Source organism: Pinus tabuliformis, chromosome Q, assembly GCF_031772625.1.
Source record: "Pinus tabuliformis cultivar Carrire ecotype Pingquan chromosome Q, CPIR1, whole genome shotgun sequence".
NCBI lineage: Eukaryota > Viridiplantae > Streptophyta > Pinopsida > Pinales > Pinaceae > Pinus > Pinus tabuliformis.
In genome coordinates, this window is record NC_142296.1 from 1088022552 (window position 1) to 1088036194 (window position 13643).

The 13643-nt window shown below is 33.6% G+C and overlaps 1 protein-coding gene and 1 pseudogene across 3 annotated transcripts; both read left to right on the plus strand.

The window, feature by feature from the left end:
• Window positions 1-7047: 7047 nt before the first annotated feature.
• Window positions 7048-7958, plus strand: LOC149223305 (putative choline kinase 2; annotated as a pseudogene). The gene is made up of 2 exons (XR_016249465.1): window positions 7048-7450; window positions 7757-7958. The product of XR_016249465.1 is annotated as a putative choline kinase 2 (transcript).
• Window positions 7959-8452: 494 nt separating this feature from the next.
• LOC149223306 (alcohol dehydrogenase-like) lies at window positions 8453-12851 on the plus strand. Of its 2 annotated transcripts, XM_089385802.1 has the most exons (5): window positions 8454-8579; window positions 9729-9811; window positions 11709-12058; window positions 12205-12366; window positions 12553-12851. In XM_089385802.1, exons 3-5 carry the CDS (start codon window positions 12029-12031, stop codon window positions 12670-12672), a joined length of 312 nt encoding a protein of 103 aa, XP_089241928.1. In that variant the 5' UTR covers window positions 8454-8579; window positions 9729-9811; window positions 11709-12028; the 3' UTR covers window positions 12673-12851. The 2 variants fall into 2 exon arrangements, with proteins under 2 accessions (XP_089241929.1, XP_089241928.1); XM_089385803.1 differs by lacking the exons at window positions 12205-12366; window positions 12553-12851 and having other exon boundaries at window positions 8453-9493; window positions 11709-12013.
• Window positions 12852-13643: the final 792 nt, after the last annotated feature.

Consider the following 13643-nt stretch of genomic DNA (forward strand, 5'->3'; position numbering starts at 1 on the left):
TTAATTGCATAATTCAACATAATATATTAGTCAACATTTTATAAATATATATCAACACCTCTGATTGATTTTCTACCATCTCAATAATGATTCAATACCATTGGTTGATTTTCTACCATCTCAATAACGATTCAATGCCGTTGGTTCTCAGCTGCATCAAATTGCCATTTTTATATAACCTCCAAACTATTAATTACAACACCATAATCATTGTCAGTTGAATCTACAACATCATAATCACTCATTGTTAAATTTGATCTGAATTTAACCTACTGCAATTCCCATTTTCAACTATTTCCCCAACATAATTCCCTGTCATCATCTGTATAGCCTGGCATTGACCTTTTTCTTCCAGGAAGTAGAAATTGTCAATAATACTCCCCAGAGCAGTCGATTCCACAGTTTCTCCAAGTTTGACAAGTGGAGGAGCTTCAACATTTTGTTTTATATCCCAAGTTTGATTTAGCTTCCTCTATGCAATCACTTGATCAATCGTGTTAGTTGGTTTTTTGGTATACAGAGATTTATTAATAAACAGAAGCACTGCTTAAGAAAACATAGGGAACTGAATTCAAAAGAAACTTCAATAGGAAGGAAATCTTAACGCATTGGAAAGCTGAAGAAAAAATGGATGGCATACAGTTAAAATTGCTACAAATATGTAAACCTGGAAAACTTAAAATAGAAGACTGCAGAAAAATATGATCTAAACAAACAAAAATGGATATTTTTTGTAATTGATTTAATAATCTTAATAACCATCACTGAATTTTTAATTAACTATTATAATAAATAATAAATAATCATTATAATATATTAAATATATATATATTTTTAAAATTTATAATATTAATTCAATTAATAATTTAAATTAATTTAATGGATTATATATATATAGCTCAGGAAATGAATTATTTCTGAACAATTTTCTTAATATTTTTGTCCAAAATGGCATCTAAATTTTGGAAAATCATACATTTAAATTGTTTAATATTCAAAGATTCACTGTCTCAAAACTTTTTTTAAGGCTCTTAATCAATTTATGTATTCAAAAATTAAAAATATAAAAATTAATGCTTTCTTACATAAATATTTTGACACACACACACATATATATTGTTAAGTCTCACTAGCACAACCGGTTGAGTTGTCAACAATGTCCTTTGTCAGCGATGCAACCCAACATCAAACCTCACAGGGGTGGTTGTGCTTTGTGCTAAGGGGAGCAAACATGCTAAAAAATTCAATCAGCTAAGGGTTGGTGTAGCGATCCTCCGGTGACTTTGACGGGTTAGTTAGATGCCCTTGCGTCGCGACTCCTCAAACCATAGGTCAAGCCTGGAGGATCACAAACAATTTGACAAACAATATATATATATATATATATATATATATCTTCTATGTCTCTCCGAACACTATGAGCACCATCTTAAACAATCGTATTAAGGATGATATTTTTTCTTTGGAAGACGTTGAGTCTTGGATTGATAAGCTCCCTAATGGGAAAGCCAAAGATATTGAAGGTTACCAAGCTGAGATCTTTAAAATGGGAAATTCTATCCTCATTCCTCATCTCCACAAGCTTCTCAATTTGGATGTAAAGCATGGCTTCCCTAAGCTTTGGATACAAAACCTTATTGTGCCTATCTTCAAAAATGGGGACAAAAGTGTTCCCTCTAACTACAACACCATTATGATTAGCCACATCCTAACCATGCTTTATGAGCTCATTTTGGAAAAAAATCTTAGCCTTTGGCTTGAGAACTAGGGTAAAAGAGCTAAAGGGCAAGTTGGTTCTAGGAGACATCAATTAGTTATCAACCGCCTTGTCACCCTTAGAATCATCGCAGAGGAATGTCACAATAGCAAAATCGATTTCTTTTGTTGTTTTGTGGACTTTAGAAAATCTTTTGACACTGTCCCCATAGATAACCTCTAAGAGAGGCTTCAAGAGATCATGGTTCCTCCTGAACTGAGGATTGTTGTGATTCACCTCTATGAGACTGTCATTGCCAAGATTAAGATCAATGAAGGATGGTATAAAGATATTAAATTTAATATTGGGGTTAAGCAAGGTTGTCCCATTCCCCTAGTCTTTTTTGTATTTACATCGATAAATTAGAGGAGTGTCTGGAAACAGCGGGGTGCAAAGGCACCAAGCTCACTGGTCTTATCATTATTCTTCTCCTTTATGCTAATGATACCATTCTTCTTGCAAGGAGCAATGATGACCTAGATGAGTAGCTTAAGACTCTTCATGTCTACTGCTCCAAGATGGGTATGATTGTTAATACTAACAAGACTAAAGGCATGATCATTAAATCCAAAAATATTACCCATGGTAGTTTCATCTATGATAACCATTGTCTTGAGCAGATTTCTTCTTATAAATATTTGAGTATTAGATTTCCTCCAACTCAACTTGAATCACAACATCGAGAAAAGAATTATTGGAGGTTGGAAAGCTTATTATGAGCTTGAAAACAATTGTAAGTCAACTAAGTTGTATATTTGGAGTAAAAAAAAGGTTCCTTTTTGAGACTCTCGTCACCCCTGTTATCTTATACGGGTGTGAAGTTTGGGGTTGCAGTATATCTATGGAGTCGTGGAGAAAGATTGAGATAATCCAAAAGAAATTCATAACCTATAACCTCAAGATCATGGGAAATACTCCCTATCATATCCTCTTGATCGAAGTTGGCTTGTCCCGCATTGAAAGTGTGACTATGTTTAAATATCTGATGTATAAGAAGAAGCTTCAAGTGTGGGTGGCATCAGGATGCTCAGTCTTGGCTCAACCTTTGGAGGATTAAGGAGGAGATAATCATGGGAAGCAAGGACACTATCAAAGATACTATTACCTTTAGTTTTAAGGACAATATGTGGGACGCTAAGGATTTGGAGGGTAAAAGAAGCCAAGGTACTATAAGGAGGTGACCAACCCCACCCTTGATAACCAGAATTATCTCTCTATGTTGATTAAGACTAAGAAGAAAATGAACATTGCTAGGATTAGAACTAACTCTCATGAGCTTCGGAGTGAGACAAGACAATGGTTTACTCCCAAGACTCCCTCAGATGATAGAATTTGTCAGATTTGTGATACTAAGAAGGTGAAAGATGAAAAACACTTACTTTTAGATTGCCTGGCTCTTGCCCACATCCACTCTCATTTCCCTATCATCAGCCACACCTCCAATCTTCTTGACTTATTAAGCCAACCCAACTATCGATCTTGGAATGCTTCTTTCACTGTTCCTTGATCATAGAAACAAGATTTTGAAGAATGACAATTAGACTCTCTTTCCTTGAGGTCTGATAGAACACATTAGTCTTAATAGACGTTAATCATCATCCATCATCATCATTATTCCACGAATAAGTACTTTATAGTCTAGTGTGTAAAAAATATAATATTATATTATATTATTTTATGTAAACGTTTTCATGCTCCAAGTAAAATTAATAAAATAAATTAGAATTCACACCTAAATACATTTTAACCCCAAAATTATGAAAGGGTGAAAAAAATCAAATTTCTTCAAATATAAACTTTCTTCCAATTTTACAACTAAAAAAAATTACAGAGATAATTCACTCCAACCAAACCAATTGCTTTGATCCAAGTTGTCATAGATGATTTCATTCGACAAGTATGTCATACGCCACGCATGGTTGTTTTATTGTCGGATCATGATAACGGTTGCCGGTTGGATCCAGTAGGTGAAGGTACGCCAATTACTTCGAAGGATAAAGATAAAGATAAAGACCACCGAATGAGCTATTTGTCTATATATTAGAGTTATATATATATATATTAGAGTTATAATAAGGATAAGGATAAAGACCACCGAATGAACTATTGGTCTATATATTAAGAGTTAAAATAAATTAGAAAGAAGTTCAATTTTCAAAACAGTAAGATTCTATGATTAGAGTTAAAATAAATTATGAAGAAGTTTGATTTTTCAAACATTTAGATTTTATTACCTCACGATTTGTTTTTCAATGGATACACCTTCAAACTCGTTGGTAGAAGTTACAAGTCTATCCTCCATCGCTGTCATCCATAACCTTTTCTATATTTTAGAATTTTCTGTATGTTTTTCTGTGTAAAGATTGTGATGGCATATTTTACTATTTTCTTTATTGATGGTTGGCTAAAGAGTATAAGCGGAGTTTTTTTTAATGTAAGTATTTTAATTATAGTTATTTTTATTGTGTTTTTCTTTTAAACACATTTTGAATAATTTTAATAATAAATTTTAAATTTTTAAATGGTGTAAATTTTTGGATGTTTTATGATTTATTAAAAGGAAAATTTTAATTTAATAATATATAATTGGTTTAAATTTATTTGTTTTAATTTTAATTTTATTATGATTAATTATAAATATAATTATTAATTTTAAATTTTTATATTTTATTAATTTTATTTTTATTTTATTTTTAAATGTTAAACATTACAATGTTTTATTACACTGATTAAATATTTACATCAGAGTTAAGTTTATTTATGAATTTCAAATATAAAAAAAATTAATAAAAAGTCAGGTAAAAGGAAATCTCGGATAAAATATAATATCATAATATTATATTTTACCTAATATTTATTACCACCCCTATTCAATAAAAAACACAGCCAGGTTCGAGGAGTACTAATTAAAAAGTAATATTATTACATTTTACCTAATATTTCTAGTGGCTCCCATTCTAAATATTGAATTTTATTCAATATTTCCCCTCACCCCTACTAATTTTATAGTTGAATTTGTTCCCCCTTCGTTATTCTCCCACTTACCTTAGTGATTTTTTGCCTCTGAAGTTGGGCCCATATTAGTTGTGCCACCCAAAAGTTCCTCCCCTGTTCCCCCACTTACTTTAGTGAGTTTTGTCTCTCTGAAGTTGGGCCCCTATTGGTTGTGACACCCAAAAGTTCCTCCCCGATTTTCTGTGTAGACAGACATGACCCTACACTTACTTACAAAGATTTCTTTACTTTTAAACTTTATGCAAAAAAATTACAATAAAAGTGGACTATTTGAGGGGGAAATATTGGGTAAAATGTAATATTATAGTATTATTTTTTACTCAATATTTCTAGCATCCTAGTAAAAATTGGACAGAGTTGGGCAAAAATATTATATAAAATGTAATAATTACATTACACCTAATATTCCCTCAACCTCTTTAGCTCACCCAACTCACTTTCATAATTAAGCTTATCCTAGATCCATAAGAGCTCTATTTATATAGCAGATTGGGTGAAAGCATGGAGATTTGTTGCACTTTTTGGCCAAGAAGGGGGCTTTTTGGTGAAAAAAGTGATGTTTGATCAAGCCATAAAACTCAATCCAACCTCAAAGCTGAAAATTTTAAAATTTATCTAAATATCAATAATGATATGCAAACTTTAAAATTGTGAGTATTTGATTGATAAAAAAAAAACAAATTTAATTACGAATTATATTAGAATAGGTAATTAACAATGGTGTGCATTAATTTCTCATTATATCTTTAGTGTTTTGGTTTATAGATTTGAATTTTTTTTTTATCCCAGTGGCAATTGAAATTGTAATATTCTTATATTTATAATTTAGTAACTTAAAAATTAGCTTTTACTATGATGTAAATTTTTGATGTTATAATTTAAACAATAAATTGATTAAAAATAAGAAAATTTATCAATTTGATTTTGATAATATTATAATTTTTTATATGAATAAGTGTACCTCTGTGAATATGCTTTTAGAAATGTATGTTTTATAAATACTGGTTGCAATATATATTTTTAAAATAATAAAAACATAACAAAACCATAAAATATTTTTGTGGAATAAATAAATTTTATAATTTATTTAAACACAAGTATTGATAAACTTTTTTTTAGATAATTATGATAGCTCTAGGGCTCTATCTAGGGTTTTGGGTTTTCTTAAACCCTTGATCGAGTGTTTTAAGGGCTAGATGGAATTGAGGGCCTAAAAAAAAGTTTTGGCTTTAGCTCCTCTTCCATTTTGTACCCTAGCAGACTCCAAGCAAAATTTGTGCTTAAGTGGCGGAGTTGATCATTTTAAATTCAGGAATGTACCCTCTGTCTCTCCATGTGGATAATATATATATATATATATATATATATAAAATTCACATGTTTTAGACTAAGTTATGTTAAGATACCTCTTAAGTTTTGCAAAAAATTGCGAGGACATATAGTGCATTTAATGGAAAATTGAGAGGTTATAGGACACTTAGTTCTTTTACAAAAAATATCATTAGGACAACAATATAATTCTCCACATATTGTCTTTTTTCTCTGAATCAAAATTCACAATGCTTATATGAATTTTGAGCACTGCAATTTCATACAAGATGGAAAACTTGAAATTTCATTGCCCCATTTGGCCCAAAAATGTAACACATATTCATGCTTCCACTCCATTATTACACATAAATTAAGAAAATGTATTAAAAATATTTTATTAAAGTGATTATATAAGAAGCCATTAGAATGAAGAAACAACTATTGTATAAAAAAAGCCATTAAAATGAAAAAACAAAAATGTAACACATATTCATGCTTTCACTCCATTATTACAAATAAATCAAAAAAATATATTACAAATATTTTATTAAAATAATTATAAAAAAACCATTAAAATGAATAAACAATTATGGTATGAAAGAAGCCATTAAAATGAAAAAACAAAATCATCAAAATAGAAAAACAATTATTGTTCTATATGCTGCATAGTCTTTCTTAACCCCACTTTTCTGAAAAAAGTCTTCCTAAAAAAATAATTAATAAAAAAATATATATACACAATCAAAAAATCATTTTCTAATTAGGCCGATAGGCCTTCCTTTGGAACAGACTTTCGTCGTTCCTTTGGCTCTCGTGCTGACACGTGGCATCGGATTTTGAATGAATCCTTCGTTCCTCGTACTGACACGTGGCATCGGATTCTGGCGGGACAGTTCTGCGAGGGAGTAGTTCTGCGAGAGAATGGCGGGTCGTGTTAACTTCCTGCAGTTACGCCTTATGCACGATCCATTCTTTTCTGAGTTCAACAGAATTCTGCAGCGCAGAAATTTCGAGTCGTTATTCATGGCCGCTACCACAGAACAGAGTTCTATTTTGCCCAAAGAAGCCGAGGGTACTTTGCAAACCCTCGCTCTGCATTGGGCGGACGTTATCGACGAAAAGAAGATGGAAATCGGGCCTCTCACGGGCGGCATGACGAATGAGATTTTCAAGTGCAGTTGGTAGACCGGAGAGGAGGAAAATCCTAGGAAGGTCAAGGTTCGGATCTATGGAGATGCCCGTGCGAATGCATTTTTTGATCGAGAATACGAGATTAGGGCATTTGAGTGCATTTCCAGGCTCGGGCAGGGCCCCCGTCTCCTGGCTTCCTTCCCTAATGGCCGCATTGAGGAATTTCTGAATGCCAGGGTAAGTTCTTTAGACTTTTCAACTAATTCTTCACTGATGATGTTTCTTTAAATCAAAATCACTGAATTCTGACAGATTTTTTTAATTTGTACGAGAGACTTAGACACTGTCGCCCCCTGATTTGAAAAATCCTGAAATATTTGCTAAAATAGCATCAAAGTTGTGGGAATTTCATCACCTTGACATATTCGGCCCTCGACAACCAAAGCTCTGGATGCGCCTCAGGGTTGTTCTTGGATCTTTATCAAATTGCTTGTGATGTACTTTTTTCTTTTTCTTTACTGAATCTTTTGTTATTAAAACCAGAAACTGGTTAAAGACAGCGTTGGCGCTATGTCCTGACGTTGAGGTTGCTGGATTCCGACTGGATTGCATAGAAGATGAGGTCAATTTTCTGGAGAAGATGTTATCAGGCGAGAGTGAAAGCATTGGATTTTGTCACAATGACTTACAGTATGCAAACATGATATTAACGATGAAGATAAGTGCTTGACATTAATTGTGAGAATACTCCACCTGAAAATATTTATAGACATCACTTTTTTCATGATTTGAAGGAATTCTTCACTGCTCTCATCAACTAACCAGTTGCAGACTTTTGCAAGTTTTCTGTTCTGAACAATTAAATCTGAAACTTTAGACATTTCAACTAATTCTTCACTGAAGATGTTTCTTTAAATCAAAATCACTGAATTCTGACAGTTTTTTTTTAATTTGTACGAGAGACTTAGACACTGTCGCCCCCTGATTTGAAAAATCCTGAAATATCTGCTAAAATAGCATCAAAGTTGTGGGAATTTCATCACCTTGACATATTCGGCCCTCGGCAACCAAAGCTCTGGATGCGCCTCAGGGTTGTTCTTGGATCTTTATCAAATTGCTTGTGATGTACTTTTTTCTTTTTCTTTACTGAATCTTTTGTTATTAAAACCAGAAACTGGTTAAAGACAACGTTGGCGCTATGTCCTGACGTTGAGGTTGCTGGATTCCGACTGGATTGCATGGAAGATGAGGTCAATTTTCTGGAGAAGATGTTATCAGGCGAGAGTGAAAGCATTGGATTTTGTCACAATGACTTACAGTATGCAAACATGATATTAACGATGAAGATAAGTGCTTGACATTAATTGTGAGAATACTCCACCTGAAAATATTTATAGACATCACTTTTTTCATGATTTGAAGGAATTCTTCACTGCTCTCATCAACTAACCAGTTGCAGACTTTTGCAAGTTTTCTGTTCTGAACAATTAAATCTGAAAGAATGCTTTTCAGGGTTTTATTGTTCGCAAAATCTTTTTAGATTATTGTCTGTGATTATTGTCTGAAACTTACACTCTTCATGTTTTGGCACGATGAAAGTGACAAGAAGCTTTTCTAGATTGCAGCATGCAAAAGCACATCTGAATGAAAGGGTTCTGCTAGAAGGAAAAAACAAAATTTCATTGAGAGTTTAAGAAAAACTTGATTCCCTTGAGTGTAGTTGGCAACCTTTATTGGATGTTGAGAGTTTTCCCACAGAAACTGGGATCACAGGGAAATTGGGAAAGAGACCACAGCTTCTTCAGCAATCTCCCATCCACCAACCCTCTGATAAATCCAGTGCTCTCATATATATGTGTGTGTGTTGTGCCCAAAACTTGTCTAACCTCCCTGGAATGTTACCATGATCATCTCTAAACACCCCCTGCCCCGCAAGGCCTATATTGCCTTTGGATCTCCTATCAAAACAGAATTTACTCAATGCAGAGGGACTCCAAGTCTGGATCCAGCGTGCCATTAATGCGAAAACTACTTTCCTGAATAGTAGAAGATTTTACAAGTTATCTCTGCTTACCTGTTAGGTATTCTATTCCAAAACTTGTCTAACCTCCCTGGAATGTTACCATGCTCATCTCTAAACACCCCCTGCCCCGCAAGGCCTATATTGCCCTTGGATCTCCTATCAAAACAGAATTTACTCAATGCAGAGCGACTCCAAGTCTGGATGCAGCCTGCCATTTATGCAAAAACTACTTTCCTGAATTGTAGAAGATTTTATAAGTAATTTTGAGATGATAATATATTAAGTTTGACTGAAGAAATGAAATAATTGACCTCGTTGACAATGTATAGTGTTTTACAAAGTGGGCACGTTGACAATGTATAGTGTTTTACAAAGTGGGCATGTCAATTGCGAGGACTTTTGCTTGCTGTACTGTTAATAATTATAAAATCATTCATAATGGTTTCTTTGACTGGAATTGTTGTGTAAAATTCTTCTCTGTTGTGGAATCAGGGATGGGTGCTACTTTGAACGCAGGCAAACCCAAGAAGGGTTCGATAGTAGCAGTGTTTGGCCTGGGGGCTGTTGGGCTTGCTGTAAGTACTAATAACAAGTGCCCTCTTTATGTTCCACTGTATGCATATTAGTATATGTTGCAGTTTTAAAGTCCTCAAACCTTTTTCTAGGGACTATTCTGTGCACATAATTCATGCTGTTGCTTTCGTGGATATCTTTACATGACGGGGAACTTTAATGAGGACCTCATTCATTCGAGCGCTGTAATGCAAATCTATCATGATCCTAAATTCTAAGGATCTTGGAAGCTAATTGGTCTGCAATTTTTGAAGTAAAATATCGTTTAGCACATCAGCTCTCGAACAATTCTTGAACTTATTGACCAAACTATCAAGGTTTCTGTTACGTGCCATAGCTGAGAATTCCATTCTTTTTAATGTATTATAACTGATCATTCCATAATTAGACTATAACCATATCTCCAACTGGATACCACTTTTTTGTTTTCTTCATAATGGCTCTATCCTCGTTGGCTTCAATAAGCTGGCCAATCATTTGATTTGTCGGTAGTGAATCAAAAGAAGATTTTTTTTCCCAATTGCCCTGTGTGTTTTGGTCCTTTTCGAAGTGATTTTTTAATCCCCTTTTAAATTGCTTGTTCAAGTTTTATATTTCAAGCCCTTGATGAGTTATTGTTCTACACAAATTTTGCAGTTTGAATTTTTCTCTTAATTTACATCAAGAACCCTATCTTCCGTGTGAGCAGACATGTCAAACATGAGCATCTAATACCGTATGTTGAAATTCTGTAATCTCCTTGAGAGAGTATCCAGCAAAATTTGAGGCTGAACCGCATGGAACATCATGTTATTGTAAATTTGAGGAATTTGCACATAATTCATGGTGTTACTTTCATGGATATCTCTACATTATGGGAAACTTTAATGAGGACCTCATTCATCCGAGTGATGTAATGCAAGTCTATCATCATGGTAAATTTTGGGGATTCTGGAACCTAATTGTTCTGCACATTTTTAAAGTAAAATATCGTTTAACAGATTGTATTAAATTGGAAGCTCTCGAACAATCCTTGAACTTATTGCTTAAATTAACAAGGTTTCTGTAACTTAGTATAGCTGAATTCCTTTCATTTTTAATTTGTTATAACCGATTGTGCCATAAAAGGACCATCACCATATGGCCATTTGGATACTGTTTTTCTGTTTTCTTCATAATAGTTCTATCCTTGTAGGCTTCAATAAGCTTGTTCAATCATTTGATTTATTGGTACTGAATCAATATAAGATATATTTTTTTTCAAATGTTCAGTTATTTGATTTATTGGCCCTTTGCTAAGTGATTTTTCTCTATTTTTTTTTTTTTTCCAAGTTTTATGTTTCAAGCTCTTGACAAGTTATTGTTCTACGCAGAATTTTGCAATTTCAATGTTTCTCTTAATTTGCTTAAAGAACCCTATCATCTGTGCGAGCTGAAATGTGAAACATGAGCATCAAATGGTGTAGGTCAAAATTCTGCTACCTCCTTGAGAGAGTGTCCATATATTATGTTGAAAAGTGAATAATAGGCAGTGCAGAATATTTGTGGCAAATTGAATTTGAAGTAGCACTGAATCTTGTTGTATTGAGAAGAGCAGAAAAAAGCACCAAGCACCAAATTGTATATGTTAAAATATTTATAAATAATAATTTTATCTTTTAATATTAAGGTGTAAGAGATTTTTTTCTTTTGTGTTTGTGGAGCAAGAGGCTTCTTGTATGCAGTTATTTGACTACTTAGTTTACAATTTTGTGTTTGTGGAGCGAGAGGCTTCTTGTATGCCGTTATTTGATTGCTTAGTTTACAAAGGTATTCATACTTTACTCCTATGAATTATGTGGAAAATCTGTGTACATATGTTGATATGTTGACTTGTAGAATTGCCTTTTTAACCCTTTCTTGTAATCTTTCCTTTCTCAGCAAAACAATTTGGAGTAACGGAATTTATAAACCCTAAAGAGTAAGAAAAACCTATTCAGCAGGTACGTTGAGCTGCCCAAAATGATCATCAAACTCTCTCCCAGATCAGAGTATTGGTTGCTTTTGACTAGTGTGGTACTTTAGTACTTAGGTGGGGGAGATTTTAAGTTTTCGCATGGAGTGCACTCATTCACCATCCATTCAAAGCAGTGTAGACTCTTAATTTCCAAACACTTATAAAAAATGTTTACAGGTAATTGTGGAAAAAAACTGATGGAGGGGTGGACTGCAGCGTCGAATGCACAGGGAGTATTGAGGCCATGGTTCAAGCTTTGGAATGCTGCCATGATGTACTAGCTCTTGGTTTCCTTTGGTTTAAGATACATCAATCATTTCAATTCTAAGCTGTAGCTTTAAAGTTTAAACTGATTGCTTCGATTTAATTAAGAAAATGCAGGCAATGCATATGTTTGATATCAGAGTTCTGTTTTTGCAGGGTTGGGGTGTAGCCGTTTTAACAGGGGTCCCTCGTTCAGACGCAGTCTTTAAAACGAATCCTGTAAACTTTCTGAGCGAGAAAACGTTGAAAGGAACCTTCTTTGGAAATTATAAGCCTCGTACTGATTTGCCAGGCCTTGTAGAGATGTATTTGAATGGGGTAAGACTTCATAACATAGTTGTAACAGCTTATTTAAACCATAATTGTAGATAATACTGTGTGGTCATATTTCCCAGTTGTTTTTTTTTTGTCTGTACCATGACGGGAGCAATCTATGCTTATCATATCTAATTAGAGTTATAATTATGGTTTTAATCTTTCCTTCCTTGATTGTTAAATTTGCAGGAGCTTCAACTGGATAAATTTGTTACAGACAAGGTTTCTTTTGCTGACATCAACAAGGCATTTGATCACATGCTTAAAGGAGAGGGTCTGAGAACTGTAATTAAAGTCATCCAAGATTAGTGAAAAATATGAACACAGTTGGAATATCTCCAATGTTATGAAGGCATGCTGAACTATTTCAAACTGTTATGTGATTAATGTCGTGGCTTTTATGTGTAACTATGGTATGCAATTAAAGTCCTGGAAAGCGTGTAAACAGTTATAATAATTTTAGGGTAAGTATGATGTTTAAGTTTTGACACTGCTTCCAAAACAGCCATCCAAAAGGTCATTACTATAATAGCTTGATTAGAAATAGATTGAATGAGAAGGTCCAGATGGGGTATTCAATCATCTCCATCCATCTGTTCTACATCCTCAGTGCTTACTTGAACAATATATCAGCCTTCATATTTATCCCTTGCAGACATGCTGAAAAGATAATGACATGGAATTTTTCCTTGCTTCTCTGATTTCGTCCAATGATGGGCCAGCTGCAAATTTTCCTGATTGAAATTTCCATTTGACCTCTCTGCAATGTGTTTGGAATCTCTTATCACCTGTAGACAATTTAAACCTTTCTCTATTGCTATTTTCAGAATCTACCAAAAAGCATAAAGTTCTGCTCTGTTGTTTGATCCATCTCCTACAGCTCTGCTTTGAAACTGATCTCGTAATTGTCTCTTAAAGTAATGACTCATGATCCACAATAGCTGGGATTACCTTGACAAGCCTCGTTGAAATAACTCCACACTATTGTTATATATATATCTGGGGATCTTAGTATTATTTGTTTCTTTTCCTTTAAAGGTGGCTGTGTCCCTTAATATGCATATCTATTCTGGTGTCAAACTTGATTAGTAATAACATCTTGCATATCTATTCTGGTGTCAAACTTGATTAGTAATAACATCTTTGTTTTGAATTCTTTTCCTTTCTGGCTAGCCAAATAGCTTAAGTCACTTGTAATATCTTTTGTTTCTATTCTGTGGGAAATTTTGTACAGGAGTTCAAACAATGTATATAAATAGAAAGATGCAGAAAATGACAGT

Coding starts and splice junctions, on each gene's coding strand:
- LOC149223306 (XM_089385802.1), top strand. CDS start 12,029: ATGGTTCAAGCTTTGGAATGCTGCCATGAT. Junction 12,059..12,204: donor CTTTGGAATGCTGCCATGAT/GTACTAGCTCTT, acceptor CTGTTTTTGCAG/GGTTGGGGTGTAGCCGTTTT. Junction 12,367..12,552: donor TAGAGATGTATTTGAATGGG/GTAAGACTTCAT, acceptor TTAAATTTGCAG/GAGCTTCAACTGGATAAATT.